General features: G+C 33.0%; 1 protein-coding gene across 2 annotated transcripts in view; it reads right to left on the reverse strand.

Annotated features, from left to right (window-relative positions):
* Positions 1-78: 78 nt before the first annotated feature.
* Positions 79-15545, reverse strand: part of LOC141456876 (lipase member H) — a 69161-nt gene continuing 53694 nt past the window's right edge. For both annotated transcript variants that reach the window (XM_074133222.1, XM_074133221.1), the window contains exons 4-7: positions 7857-8102; positions 4013-4210; positions 1253-1412; positions 79-1149 (exon numbers count right to left, since the gene is read on the reverse strand). In XM_074133222.1, the coding sequence (XP_073989323.1) occupies positions 1092-1149; positions 1253-1412; positions 4013-4210; positions 7857-8102 (662 nt within the window). In that variant the 3' untranslated portion in view covers positions 79-1091. The remainder of the gene's footprint in view (positions 1150-1252; positions 1413-4012; positions 4211-7856; positions 8103-15545) is intronic.

Below are 15545 nucleotides of genomic sequence, written 5' to 3' on the forward strand. Positions count from 1 at the left end.
TTATATATATATATATATATATATATTTAAAAAATATAAAAATATGTATAAATAAAAAAATAAACTGTATTTATTTAAAATAACTTGTTAAAAGCATTAAGGGAATTCAAATTGGAATAATAATGTTTCAGAGATTTTAATAATTGATGTAACCTTAGATTAGAAAATATCAACTAAAAGTAAATTTCATTTACTCAGATAAGAATATAGAAACCTCTCTGTCGTGTATTAATTATTTACTAATTGTGTAACAAGAATGGTTGATAGTTTCTAAACCAAAACATAATGTCCCATAAATCTGAGGTTAATTAAATTAAAGAATTTAAGTAACCAACTGTAATTTTAAAGTAAACTAAACAGATACATTGAAGGGCATTTACGATTCTTTAAATGATCAGGAAAAAAAGCATAATTCAAGAGCAAAACTTACTAATCAAAATGATTGTGACACGTCGAAAAACGTATCAAACATTTACATTTTAGTAATTGTTTTAATATTAACTTACATTTTAAAATTAAATTAGCTCTTATTTTTTCTGTACAGTAAGTTGAATAAATTTCTTTTGAATTCGACTTCAATGCTTACTTCATTAGTTGTTCATTGCTAAAGGTAGTTGGATTGGAACAGAGGGGTTGTTAGTTCTTTTGGTTCCTGGACTTATGTAATAAGCAGATTAACTTTATTTAATCAGTTATCTAAAAAAATTAAGGAAACATGAAACGACAAGGATTGACACAATTCAAAGCCAACGTGGTTTTTTTTTTTTAAATAATTGTAAAAGCACGCTATTCCAATTATAATCTAGGTTTGATTTCCAATATTTGAAGTATCTAGATCCCACAAGTATATCACTTCTGATCTTATCAAAAGTATAAACGTGTAACATCTAAAGTATCAAGATTCATGAATTATAGTACCTACAATTCCAACGTCACACTTTTTAAAATGCTAAGTTTTTCGTAACTAGTTTTTTACTTAAATTAAATTATGTACAATAAATAACTACCATCTTTATAATTTCCTAATGTCCAGCATCAGGTGACTTATACTAACTTTTGGTTTGAAATACTTATAATTAAACTTAACAAATTTAATCAAAGGGGCACGATTTAATGTGTGTCATTTGGACGCAGTATGTTCCTTTTGCTCTGAAAAATAAATTAAAACGTTTTACTAATCTGAATCATGAATAATTAAAAAGTGTAAAAAAAATAAAAGTAATTATAAAAATGCGAAGTCATAAACACTTACGAGTCTGGTGTATGTTCTCCCATTGGTACAGTAAATTCTTCTAATCCTCTGATTCTTTTGCAAGTTTTCGTACAAGGAACCCCTAAATGCCTTTTACCTTCATCAGCAACAGTGGCAGCAAGGTAGCAAGCACTCATAAAGTGGCTACAGCGTGCTCTTCCTTTAGACAAAAAAAAAGTAATGTTAACTTTATTTCGGTTCATAGCATTGAAGAACAAAACAAACAAAAAAATGTTATAGATAAATAATGGCTGTAAAGCAAAAGCTAAAACTATAAAATACTCGATCAAACTATCAGATTTTATTTTATCAATATTATTGAGGGGAGATGTTCAAAGAGAAACTACATGACCTCTGCTCAACCCACCTTGCCTAGCAAGTAAAGGTCAGCAGGTGATAGTTCACTTTGAGTGGCCCAGTTCAGAAAGAAAAACAATGTTAGGATAACATCAGTCGATCGCCCTCTCCCCTCCAAAAGTATTGACAATAATTACGGTTACACTCAGTAAAATTCATCAAACTTTCATAAATCTTCCTTATTTGTAACTTCAGTTCAACATTATGGACAATATTGGCCACAAAGAAAGCTTACTATCTCCCAAATGTACTACACAACTTTCAGAATCCAAATCAAACAGATTTTCTGGATTGTTCGTTATCTAAAAATTGTTTTACCTAACATTAAATTAGAATTATTAGCAAAATTATTCAGATGGAAACGCAAGTGTGGAATGGTGAATTGGAGTGTATAACTGAGAGAGATAGGAAAGCATGACAACATTTTCCTTTACGTTCTGCTTCACTCATTCTGTTCGAGTGATGATAAAGAGTGATTCATTCAAAATTTTAACTATGTTCAATTTGATTAATAAGAAAAAGAATTTGAGGCAAAAATTCGCTTAATATTTAATATATTTTTTCGTTATTAGCATTTTTTATTTTTATTTGATCTTTTGGAAGTTATAGGCTGTTTACTTTTTTATATCAACTTATTTATAACAATAAATACGAGGTGTGTTCAAAAAGTAACGGGAATTTTCGTTTTTTGAAAAAAATATTTATTTATTCATCTACATTAATATTGTCGCCTTCAAAGTAGTCCCCTTCGTATACAATACACTTGTGCCAGCGCTTTTTCCAATCCTCGAAACACTTCTGAAACTCGATCTTTGTGATAGCTTTCAGCTCTTTCAGCGATACGCTTTTAATGTCATCTATGCTTGTAAAACGACGGCCTTTTAATTTTCTCTTTATGTTTGGAAATAGAAAAAAGTCACATGGAGCCATGTCTGGCGAATATGGAGGCTGGGGCATCGTTAAAGTTTTGTTTTTGGCCAAAAATTCACGAACAAGCAATGAAGTGTGAGCAGGTGCATTATCGTGGTGCAAAATCCATGAATTGTTTTGTCACAAATCCGGGCGTTTTTTTCGGATTGCTTCACGCAAACGGCGTTGAACTTGTAGGTAGTACTCCTTATTGATTGTTTGACCTTGTGGCAAGAATTCATGATGCACTATGCCATTAAAATCGAAGAACACAGTGAGCATAACCTTCACATTCGACCGCCTTTTTCGGTCTTGGCGATCCAGAATGCCTCCACTGGGAGGATTGAGCCTTAGTTTCGACATCATATCCGTAAACCCATGTTTCGTCACCTGTTATAACACGTTTCAGTAGATCCGCATCGTTGTCGACTTCATTGAGTGACTCTTGAGCAACTTCCATTCTCAGCTGTTTTTTTTCAAAATTCAACAATTTTGGAACAAATTTTGCTGCCACACGTTTCATACCCAAAACATCCGAAAAAATTTCATGGCATGAGCCAATTGATATGGCAACATCATCAGCGACTTCTCTGATTGTGATTCGGCGATCGTTCATAACCATTTCACTTTTTTCACGTTTTCATCGGTTGTTGATGTGCTTGGACGTCCAGGTCGTTCGTCATCTTCAACGTTTTCGCGGCCATCTTGGAAACGCTTATACCACTCGTAAATCCTTGTTTTACTCATAGCAGACTCACCATATGCCTTTATTAACATTTCACACACTTTATTTCATTTTTTACGCAAAATTTAATACAAATTCTTTGATCCATTTTTTTTAACAAACAAAAATCGCCAAGCTCGAAAAACACGTCTAACCTTAACGGCTGCCACTTAAGAGGTAAACAATGAATATTACTGAAAATTTTATCGTACTTCAGGGGCATGTGTACCAACATAATAAAAAAAAAAAAAATTAGAATCAGACTCTCCAAACCCGCGAAATTTAAAAATTCCCGTTACTTTTTGAACACACCTCGTAGGTCGGAAATGATCGACATCTTTATTTATTTGAATTTGAGAACTGGGTTATAATGTTAGAGGTGTCTAAAACAAAAATAAAAATACAAAATGATCCATTAATAATTTTTCTTTTAAAAAAGTTTTAAACAAAACAAAACATTTAAATGTTTAGGAAATTAAAGCTTAAAGAAAATATTTCGGAAAGATATATTATGATATTAAGTAAAACTTTACTCAAGGATTTTATGTTAACTGAAAATTAAATTATGTTCGTTACCCATCTTCTAAAATGCCTAGAGACTTTTGGAAAAGGTAAATAAATTACTACTATATGGTTGAAAATGAAAAATTTTCCACTTGCTTTTTTGCCTGACCCAATAGGTTCTGTGATGAAATAAATAATTTCTAAAATAAAAATTATGCCTCAAAGGCGAAATAAAAGCTAAAAAATATTTTAAGGATTATACATACTTAATCTTCTGTCATATATCCTACAATTTGGCTGCCATCGTCCTCCATTTACACAGAAATCAACTTTGCCAACTTGTGGATTCTCGCCTAGTAAACCTGCATTTGTATGAATCACCTGTACTACATGTGCATCATCTTTGGTTAGTCTAAATGATGGTCCTCCAAAACGATCTACCAGCGGTCTAGCTGGATCTAAACCTAAATGAAACACATAATATAAGTACAAACAAATGGTGGCTGTTATCAACCATTTTTAGTTCGAGGGTTATCAAGTGTAAGAAATTTCTTCCATAAAATAAACATAATTTACATAGAGCTTAAAAAAAATAAATATTGTTCCAGAAAAAGAGAGTTCTGGTTTCTAAAACCACATAAATCACGGAGATTTTTTTTTGTTTATTCTTTGAAACAGAGACCATTGGGCCAATACCCAAAAACCTCAGAACGAAAAATAATTTATGACTACATTGTGCAATGCATTCTATACAATAACGTAATTCAGTTTTTTTGTTTAATAATTTTGAATTAAAAATAGGATTTCACTCAAAAGGAGAACGCAGCCTAAAAGTACTAGATACTGTTGGAATTCCTAACTGTACTGATTGAAAACACAAATTTATGTTGAGTACTTAGTTTATTTTTGTTTTGTTTTCATACTGACTAAACTACCTTTACTTTACTTTCAAAACCATTATCCAAATTAATGATGTTTTCAATTTTGTAGTCAAAATTTTGACCTACAGAAAATTGTTAACAAGTTCTTAGCTTCAGATTTTGTTTTGATATTTTTTGGTTAATGCCTCGAAAAATTCTGTAAAAGGTAGAGCGAGCGGAGTTAGAATTAATTTTTTGTTTATTTTTTTGAAAAATCTTTATTTAGTATTAATTTCTAGTGACTATTATTAATGCTTGATGTTTAAATACGATAACAATAGTACAGTAATAAGATTCGTTTACAATACACACTTGCCTACCTTACATTCAATGTTTATCAGTGAAGATTATTATTGTTCTGTTCTTAGGCATAATTTTATATTCGGTTGCTTGATTTAAATTAATGAATTAAGGATTTATTTATTATTATTTTTTTTTTCCGTTAGTACGACATTTCTGTTCTTTTTATGCTTATCTTATACCTGATCATTTCTTTTTCTTTGCTTACTCATTAAACATGAAATTATTATATTGTATATTGTATTGTATTTGTTTTATATTGTAATTGCATGGGTCAACTCCTTGCTATGAGTGTACACTCTAAAAGCAATAAAATATTATTTTTATTATTATACTGACTAAACTGACATGTTCGAATAAGGTTTTGTCAAACTCTTGCTATAAAACCAAGCGTTTATAAGCTATAAATATAATGCAAAATTTTATTTAGATTGGTTTTTATAATCTTAGATTGCGCTTATTTATTTACAATTCTTTGAAGGAAAATTTTCTATTTAGTTTTTCAGTTTCTGGACTCACTTACTAAATTACGTTTCTACGGAAAACCATATGGGATAAGTTTTATTAAAAGCTGCTTTCATAGAGCTTTTAGGGAATCTGAGCGACAGCCATTAGAGTGTGTATGCATATGTACTTGTATGAGCGCAAACGCTTGATGTTTGGACTATAAATGGAAAGTTATTGTTTATCAGAGCAAGAAATGAGCAAGAGATCTAATTTGTTATCATTACAAACAAACTATTTTTATTATTATTATTTGTGAGGTTATATTGAGACAGGTTAGTATCTGAGAACCTGACTTCATTAGCGCAAGCATTTTTTTCAGAGCATTGTGGTCTGTCTCCCAGTCAACTATTCTCAAAAAAATAAAATAAAATTAGGATGGTGCATAGAATTTAGCAGAATTACAGTTCTCTATGGCTTCTTTTATATTTCCTCAGCAAGCCTTCATGAATGTCGCATGGTAGAGGTAGATATGCTCTCTCTTTGGGGGTATTAAGACTTTCTAGGAGTCATCAAAATTTGCCGGATGCAGATTCTTGTGGTCCCCAGATAGCCTGGGTGGTCCACTAGGTTTTGGGGGCGAAATATGTCCGTTTTGGAGAATTAGAGTAGTAGTCTGGCACCAAGGAGTTTATCCTAACCTATCGGTTTCTCGTTCCCTGAGATTCCCTAGAAGGTCTGGATAATAACATGGATGGAGCGGTTTAAATACTCCTTAGAACACTCCTAATAAAACCATATTGGAATAACTAAGGCAGGTTTTAAGGGGAGGTGAGAGCATGAGACAGGGAGATTATATCGGACTACTGACCCTCCTTTATTTCTATAATTTCACTGAAGGATGGTTTCTTTTTGATGTGGAAGAACCATCCTTAGATAATTTTAGAGAACCTTGGAGGTAGCTAACCCACCATTTGCAGGAGCTTCCTTCAGAATATTTAGAGAGGTCAATGAAGGAATAGGTGAGTTGGCACTAGCAAGTAGTTAATCCATACTGCCAGCTCCCACTTATCACCTCGAATTTTGTTAGAGGTCCAAGGTGAGTTGTACCATTACTCAGGGTAGCAAGGTCTCACCTGAATTAGTTGGAAGAGCAATATATATATATTTTTTTTTCTACTCTCTTTATTTAATTTACAACTGCCTATTGGCAACAAGTAAATCGGATTAAATACATAGATAAAAATGGCTTGAAAGATTTGAATGAGGGCCATCCAACGATGGTCCATCGTTAGTCGGCTAACACAAGATGCCGTTGAAGTTAATTAGAAGGATACCCTTTTTTATCATGCGATCAGGTGATCGCGAGGCCATCGACGCTTCAGTCTTCGGCGAGGATTTGAGGGAAGAGTAGATTGAGGGATTGATTGTTTATGAGCGGGTTGAAGTGTTGGGAAAGTTTCGAATGAAATTCGGTGTAACGGGATTTGGCTAGGTCCTGGAAAAATGGGATTTTTAAGTCCTTATGGATGGTGTGATTGCTTACGTAGAAAGGAGCGTTAAGGATTGTGCGTAGGATTTTCGATTGAAGGGATTGGATGCGGTTGAGATTGGTAACGCTTTGCAGTACCGTGCAGTTCAAGTCCGTATGTCCAGATTGGGGGCTAGTAGAGCTGTGTAGAGTTTCTTATTGTGGTAAGAGACAATATGGAGCGTTTGTCGAGAAGTCTTTTGGTCATTCAGTAACGTAAGTAAAGTTCCTGTCGCTTGAGTCGAGTATGGAGGTTCCAAGTAAGGCGCTTTGGAAGAGCAATATAGATCTAAATAAAGATCACATTGCCCAATTACTTAACTGAACTAGATCTTTAAAATTAGATGTCTAATTCGAATGAACTTGGAACTTCATCAATAAAATAACTTTAAATCATTGTTTGCAAATAAGTAAATAAAACAAAGCCTCAGATAAACCATACATACACCCACAAAGATATTAACACAATCCCAAAACAGAGAAGAGTATGTTATCTGGCTCTGCTGACTAAAGTAGGTGATGGAGAACTAAATACGGTGAGTTAAATGGCGAAGGAAGTGAAAGTATTACGAGGTCTAGTGCGTTTGCACAAGTTCAAGGCAGCTCGACCATTTTATTCACGTGCGTAAAAAAACTAGTACACATTGGCGTCGTAAAGTAGAACTTGTAATTTTCTCCTAGGCATTGTCTTTTTCTGATTTAGTTAACTATTTCTGTTTTTTTAAATTCACTTGTAATAGATTCATTAAATTATCTCTGTATATATAATGTAAATTGTTCAAATAATATTTATTTATTGTATATTCTTCATAATTATCAAATAGTCACATTGATCCCATATTACAGCATTTTTATTCTTCTTAAAGAAATAAATATCATTCTTATAACTAGAATTAAAATCAACAGCCTACTTACCAATAATTTTATGCATCTTGTAAGATAGATGATTGCTGATCATTCCGCATATGTGTGCACCAAGTGAATGGCCAATGCATACAGTTTTTTCAGCTAAAGCACCGTTATATGTCAAATATGAATAGAATTGAGCGGAACATTGCGCCACAATTCTGGTATTACTTATTGAACTAAGATAGCATGGAAATCTTGCAATTGGTTCCCAGTCTATCGTGAACACATTATAGTCGCCTCTTCTTAAATACGCTGTAACACAGTACACAAATCGAATATTAAGATAAGATTTGAAAAAGATTATAAGAAAGAAAGAATTAAACAATGTGGTATAAAATAATATGAAATTTTTAATAAACTTGCAAAGGAAGCCACCAATAGTGGGGGAAATGGCTAACTATAAATTACCACACACCGATATCAAGTGTATAATTGCAAAAGCAGCACTACTAAAATGGCAGACAGATTACTGTAGTGGTAATAAAGGGAGATTCTATAAAACTATGGCAGATCAGTTACCTAGACAACCATGGTTTAAGGGGAACTGTTACTAATAAAATGGGTTGTTACGACAATAAGCAGGCTGAGAGCGAACCACGCGGTGTGCGGATCGTATCTACACAGGAACAACAAAAGGTCCTCTCCTCTTTGCGTAGATTGCAATGAGGAGGAGGATTTCAAACATACTTATAATTATGATATGTCCACTTTATGTGGTACAAAGGTAACGAATGTTTGACGACTTTCACAGGTATTTAGATGCACCATTTCGTTACGAAAACATAATATTCTCCATGTGCTTAAATCTATAGCAGAGCTAGCAATGAAATATGAATGTATTTAAAAGTTACAGCCGATTAGAATGAATGGGAGAAAATTAATACAGAAGGATTATGTGATTTTAACTTCGGTTAAGCTATAAGGATGGCAGGAGCACTGAGTACTGATCCATCCATTAGCTGTAGTTTATATAAATAGTTGTATATAGTAGAGGGATGACTGTGTGAAGCGAATGTATTTATAAGTAAGAATGGAGAGTAAGTGATATTCTAGTGATAAACACCTAGACGATGCTGGCTGTATGGCAAAAGCCAATGCCAAAAAAAGGCAAAAAAACTAAACAAAATGGAAAAGCTTTATTAGCAGAATTAAATAAAAACATTGAACCTAAAAATGAAAAAAAAATTATGCATTCTGTGGCATGCAGATCAATTAGAAGACGTCCTTATGTTTTAAGAAGAAACTGGAAAGAATTTCTTCTGGAGGAATTATTCCTACTGGGGGATTTGCCGCCTGGTAGCTGGTTGTTATTAAGACCAGGACATGACAACACGAACTTGCTGAACATTTATTAAGCTGTGTGCATGCGTATCACTACGGTAATACAGTGCGCGGTCCACAGCTTACGTACGAACTACTTATATTTAATGGGGGTTCTTTTGGAGACAGAAGAATCCAGTACGTAATGTGGAAGATAGATTAGATTGGATTATTTTTGTGAGGACTTCCAAAATTACACCCTTCCCATTCGTTTCCTACGTTGTATTCATTCACTAATCCAGTGCATATTGCACGGAGGACAAGGGTTTTAAACGAAGGTAGGAATTAGCTCATTGTTTAGCATACTGGATTCCCACGCTAAGGTTCCGGGTTCAAAGCCAGATGCTGGCCCATAGATTTTTCATAGGAGCTTCTTACAGTTCATTGTCCAGGTTGATAATGCCGTCTGTATTGAAAGAACACTGTCCACAGACTGGCAGCGCACTGAAAAAAGCTCTGGGTGCCAATGATCTCTTAGGCACTAATTAAACTATAATAATATTATTTATCAATAATTATTATCCTTTTTCAATTTCAACGTCCCAACCCCGTTCTACACATACAGTGGTCAAAAAAAGTATTCATACACTAAGTTTTTTTACTTCAACTACTGAACTTTTTGGTTCTAGGATGACTATTTCTTCAGCACTGAAATCGAAGATAGTAACAATGAATTTAATGCACTCATTTTCTTTTATAAACATAAAGAATTGATTAAAAAGCAGAAAAATAATTTATTGTATGCAAAATAAGTATTCATACACTCAGTCTGAATGTTATAATTAACGCAAAACTAAAGACCTAATATTTTGTATGCAATCCCTTTGCATTTGTTATTGCCTGAAGATTCCTTGGCATAGATTCCACCAGGTTTAGTGTCTCCTGAGATGTGATTTCTGCCCATGATTTCTTTAAATTGGTTATGAGCTCTTTTCTGGAAGAACATTTCAATTTTCGTATTTTCCGCTCCAAATAAGACCATCAATTTTCAATAGGGTTTATATACGGAGACTGTGGAGGGGTGAGAAGTTGTTTCCGGGCATTATAGAGCAGCCATTCCTTAGTTTTTTTGGCTGTATGTTTGGGATCGTTATCCTGTTGAAAGAAGTATAAGCTTTCGATGAGCACGCCAAGTCTCGGAAAGCCTCGCGTCAACTTCAGGGACCCATGTTACGCCACAGACCATCCGAAATCGCCTATATGCAGCGAGTTACAAAGGTAGAACTGCAAGGAAGAAATCATTTATTAGTGAAATCAATGGGATGAAGAGACTGGATTTCATTCGAAAGTTTGCCAATAAGCAGCTTTTTAATTTTTCCCAAATTCTTTATGTTTATAAAAGAAAATGAGAGCAATAAATTCACTGTTACTATCTTCGATTTCAGTTCTGAGGAACTAATCCTAGAAACAAAAGTTCAGTAGATAAAGTAAAAAAACTTAGTGTATGAATACTTTTTTTGACCAATGTATGTGTAGGCACCACTCTTTTGAGTATGTCAGAAAGAGGAAAATATTGGTCTCCTCTTCAACAGATGTTTGGTAAAAGCGTTACTTTCGAAGAGGATAGAAACAATTACGTGCAGACTGTTCCATAACCCATGTTTTATACACCAGCAATTTTGGAGATCGTTCAGAAAATAATATATTCTATAGGAAGCAAATAAATTTAATGCTAGTGTAATTTCCTCGTGGTCAATTTATAATCAAAAATAACCTAATTCTATCGTAAGGAAAGTGGCATGCTCTTCTAATAACTAAGTTTGAAACAGATATAGCAATTTTCAACGTGAGATCATATTTAGCATTTAAAACTATTATAAGTTCTCATCAAATGAGGACTTTCTTTTTTAACCATGCGCGTTACTACAGTCCAGAAGGTGTCTAGTGAAAGTTTTGTATATTAAAATAATAACTAGAGATGGACATGTATAATGATCAATTGAGTGGTTTATGAGTTTTACCAAAGTTATTTTAAATTATTAGTGAAAATATGGTTATCACTGGACTCATTTGATTAATTTACTCTCTCTTACTTCTCTCAGCGGGGAAAAAAATACTGCAATTAATAGCGGAAAATTGAATAAAACATTCTGAAAATTTTCACTGTAGGAAATGCAATTTTTCCTTTAATTCTCTCTGAACTCAATTAAATTTTATTTAATATTAAATAAGTAGTAGGAAAGCGCATTCCATATAAAATAAAAATAAAATACGAGTGTGTGGTATCCCTCCAAATAAGAAATAAGTTCATTAACATTCGCCGAAAGTTAATTACATACCAGATAATTAGTCTACCTTAAGAAATGTTCCTCCAGGGGTTACTACCATAACTTGTAAAGGAGAAATCTTTTTGCTTGTAAAGTGAAAAATATGGTTCTTATTTTAGAGGACTTATTTGTTAAGATATTAATTCCAACAATTAGATATTTTAATTATATATAACGCGCTCCTGAAACCGATTTGGACTAACGGACTTCAATTGTGGATTTCAGCTAAATATTTCAGTAACTATCAGTCTCCAAGCACTACAAACGCGAAATTCTGCGCCTTATTACAAATGCTCCATACTACTTTCTAATAAAACCTTTCGTCTCTGAAAGGTTTCTGAATGTTTCACAATGGCAATAGTTATTTCGCTACTGAAGCTTATCTTTTATTAAAATAAGTTTATGGCGATGAATATTAATTACGTGCGCGAGTTTTTGAGTGGTTCAAGCGTTTCCAAGATGGCCGAGAAGACGTCGGAGATGATGACCGCCCAGGTGCGCCCTTCCACGTCCAAAACGGATGAAAATATCGATTATAATTAATCAACATTACTACCGTGAGATGCTTGCTCAACTCCGTGAAAGAGCAAGGAAAAAACGACCCGATTTGTGAAAGAACAAGTCATGGGTTCTCCATCTAGACACTGCTCACCCTGCATTGTCTGTCAAGACGTTTCTAGCCAAGTTCTAACATCCCAGTTTTAGGCCATTCGCCTTGATTGGCTGACCTGGCCCCATGTGACTTTTATCTGTTCCCCAAAGTCAATTCTGCATTAAAAGGAACATGATTTCAGTCCGTTGAAGCTGTGAAAGAAAAAGCGGCAAGCGCCATGCTGGAGCTCACAGAAAAAGACTTCCAGTACTGTTTCGAACAATGGTAAATTCGCGTGGGGCGTTGTAGGGATAGGAGAGGGGTGTAAATTGAAGGTGATAATAACTAAATATGTGTAAATTTAAAATAAAATGTTTTATAGCAATAGTCTCGTTATTTGATAGCCACACCTCTTCTGAGGAAATTGTGAGTTAGGCTTGAGCTAAAACCAACGCTGCAATTACTGATGAGGGAAATCAACAAGGGGCACTATCAGCCTTTTAGCCCATTTAATTCATAATCCACAAACTAGCTTCAAAGAGCACCCACCTGAAAAATAGCTATTTACTTGTATTGAAATTACAAAACAGCGCTCAGAGAAAGTGGTACTTTTCATTTTGGAAAGAATGGGAAGTGAAATTGAAACCTTCCTAATATCATAACAGCATTAGCGAACAGGTTTTGAACAGATTTTAGCAAACACTGCACCTTCTTTTACCAACACCAAATATCATTGCAGGCCAATTTTTGTAAATGCATTATTGTTGCATACATATGAGCCGTTTATTTTGAAAGTGGGGCAAGTCCATTTTTGAAAAAAATGAAGATAATAGTAATTATAGATAAAACTTAGTATGAACTTTTCATCTGTAAACAATTTAGAGTCAAAAAAATTCAGAATCCTAATATTTGGGAGAATGAAGTTTTAGCTCTTAACAATATTGTAAATATGTTTAATTTGAAAATGGTGCAAGTCCATCTTAGGTTGAAATTATTTAACCGTACAGCAAAATTTAACTCCAGTTGCTGTATTGTGAAGCAAATGTGATGGCATAACATCATGTCTTATCTATCTATTTTCGATATTGGTAATCGGCGATTACGCAATATTTCATAAAATTTATTATTATTTAATAATAATGAGTACATCTTAATTTTGTGCTTCGATAATAACACCAACATCCGGAAATTTTAGTACTATTGGCAACACTCTGAAAAACTGTAAATTGTATATCATTCGACTTATATTATCGACTATCAAATAAGTTGTGTTGTTTTGTGCTCGTTGTACGAAAAAAGTTTCATTGGATTGTGGTTTATTTTATAAAAAGAAAAAATGGCTGAAACCGATTACAACGGTAATTATAACTCTGATGCATCTGAAAGTGAATTTGGTAGGTAACAAATATAAAATAAAAATACTTTTCTGGGTAATAACGCCATTTCAATAAAATCCTCATTGGCAAGTAATTTTATTAGTTTTATTATGTTTGTAGAAATAAGACCCATGATAATCGGTAATAAAAGAAGAATCTTGGAATCAGAATCTGAATACGAAGGCAAGAAGTTCTTAGTGAGCTGGGCCATAATTAATTTGTAAATATATATAATATTATTTCTGACATTAGGTAACTATTAACATTTCTACTTGCAGCTCTTCCCTGGAAGTGTGCTTTTTCCGTTCCCAACCTGATACATTTACAAGGAATAATACTCTAATATATTTAACTAACTTTCACTATTTTAAACAGACAAAGGACTGGGCTTCATATAATTTTATCATTATCCATTACCTGCCCTTATGTAATAAAGTATATTATATATTATGTATAATAAAAATGATTAAAAATTACTGTGAGAAACTATAAACATTTCTGTTACTTTCATTTATTTATAAATCTAATCTAAATAATACACTGTTTCCCAGGCAATTGGATAGTTATTCTACTGTACTATACTTCTTTTTATTCAGGAATTGTTTACAGAATGGAATTTAAGTGGTTTTATTTATTTATGTTTTTTAAGGTTAAATTATTTTCCAGTATAACTGTCTATTCTCCACGTGTGCAGAGAATATGTTTTTTAAGGTTAAATTATTTTCCAGTATAACTGTCTATTCTCCACGTGTGCAGAGAATATGTTTTTTAAGGTTAAATTATTTTCCAGTATAACTGTCTATTCTCCACGTGTGCAGAGAATATGTTTTTTAAGGTTAAATTATTTTCCAGTATAACTGTCTATTCTCCACGTGTGCAGAGAATATGTTTTTTAAGGTTAAATTATTTTCCAGTATAACTGTCTATTCTCCACGTGTGCAGAGAATATGTTTTTTAAGGTTAAATTATTTTCCAGTATAACTGTCTATTCTCCACGTGTGCAGAGAATATGTTTTTTAAGGTTAAATTATTTTCCAGTATAACTGTCTATTCTCCACGTGTGCAGAGAATATGTTTTTTAAGGTTAAATTATTTTCCAGTATAACTGTCTATTCTCCACGTGTGCAGAGAATATGTTTTTTAAGGTTAAATTATTTTCCAGTATAACTGTCTATTCTCCACGTGTGCAGAGAATATGTTTTTTAAGGTTAAATTATTTTCCAGTATAACTGTCTATTCTCCACGTGTGCAGAGAATATGTTTTTTAAGGTTAAATTATTTTCCAGTATAACTGTCTATTCTCCACGTGTGCAGAGAATATGTTTTTTAAGGTTAAATTATTTTCCAGTATAACTGTCTATTCTCCACGTGTGCAGAGAATATGTTTTTTAAGGTTAAATTATTTTCCAGTATAACTGTCTATACTCCACGTGTGCAGAGAATATGTTTTTAAAAAAAAACATGTATGCAGGAAAAAAAAAACTACTCTGTATAGCTTTGACACCAAAGCTTATCATCGGGTTGCAGGGGCGAATCTTTAAATGATAAGAGGTTTTCTCTTCCTAACTGGGCTATTATTATAATCAAAATTTTAATGAATATAAAGTAATACCATGTGCTATAGATTTTATGCAGGGAGATAGCGTTATTCTTAAATCCCAAATTAAAAACTTAGAAAAACAACTTTAGAATGATTGTTTAAGTAGAGATACCGATGTAAATACAATATTTTGTACCGTCACATAAGTAGTCTGGGCAGCAATGAACAGCATCTATCTTGGCTTATCTCCATCAAAAAAATTCGTTTAATATCCCAGCTTAGATTAGTTAACCTCAATAAAACAAAAATCTATTTCAACTCTTGGTACTTATGTCTTCGATAGTTCCAATATATGCGCTTTATGTAGAAATAACCTTTCAGACTCCTTACTGCACTTCCTTTTCTCCTGCCAGGTCTTCCAGCCTTTTCGATCACATAAATTAAACAACTATACGAGTATTGTAGCAGCTTTGCCTGACTCAGAAAACTATGTAAACCTATTTTCTATTAACTCTGTACATCAAATCAATGCTATAAGTGATTATGTCAAATTATCTTTACAAATATGAAGTTTTTTACTCAATGAGTGGTAATTTTTTA

Source organism: Rhodnius prolixus, unplaced genomic scaffold (assembly GCF_049639745.1).
Source record: "Rhodnius prolixus isolate KJV_2025 unplaced genomic scaffold, Rpr scaffold_10, whole genome shotgun sequence".
In the NCBI taxonomy this organism is placed as follows: domain Eukaryota; kingdom Metazoa; phylum Arthropoda; class Insecta; order Hemiptera; family Reduviidae; genus Rhodnius; species Rhodnius prolixus.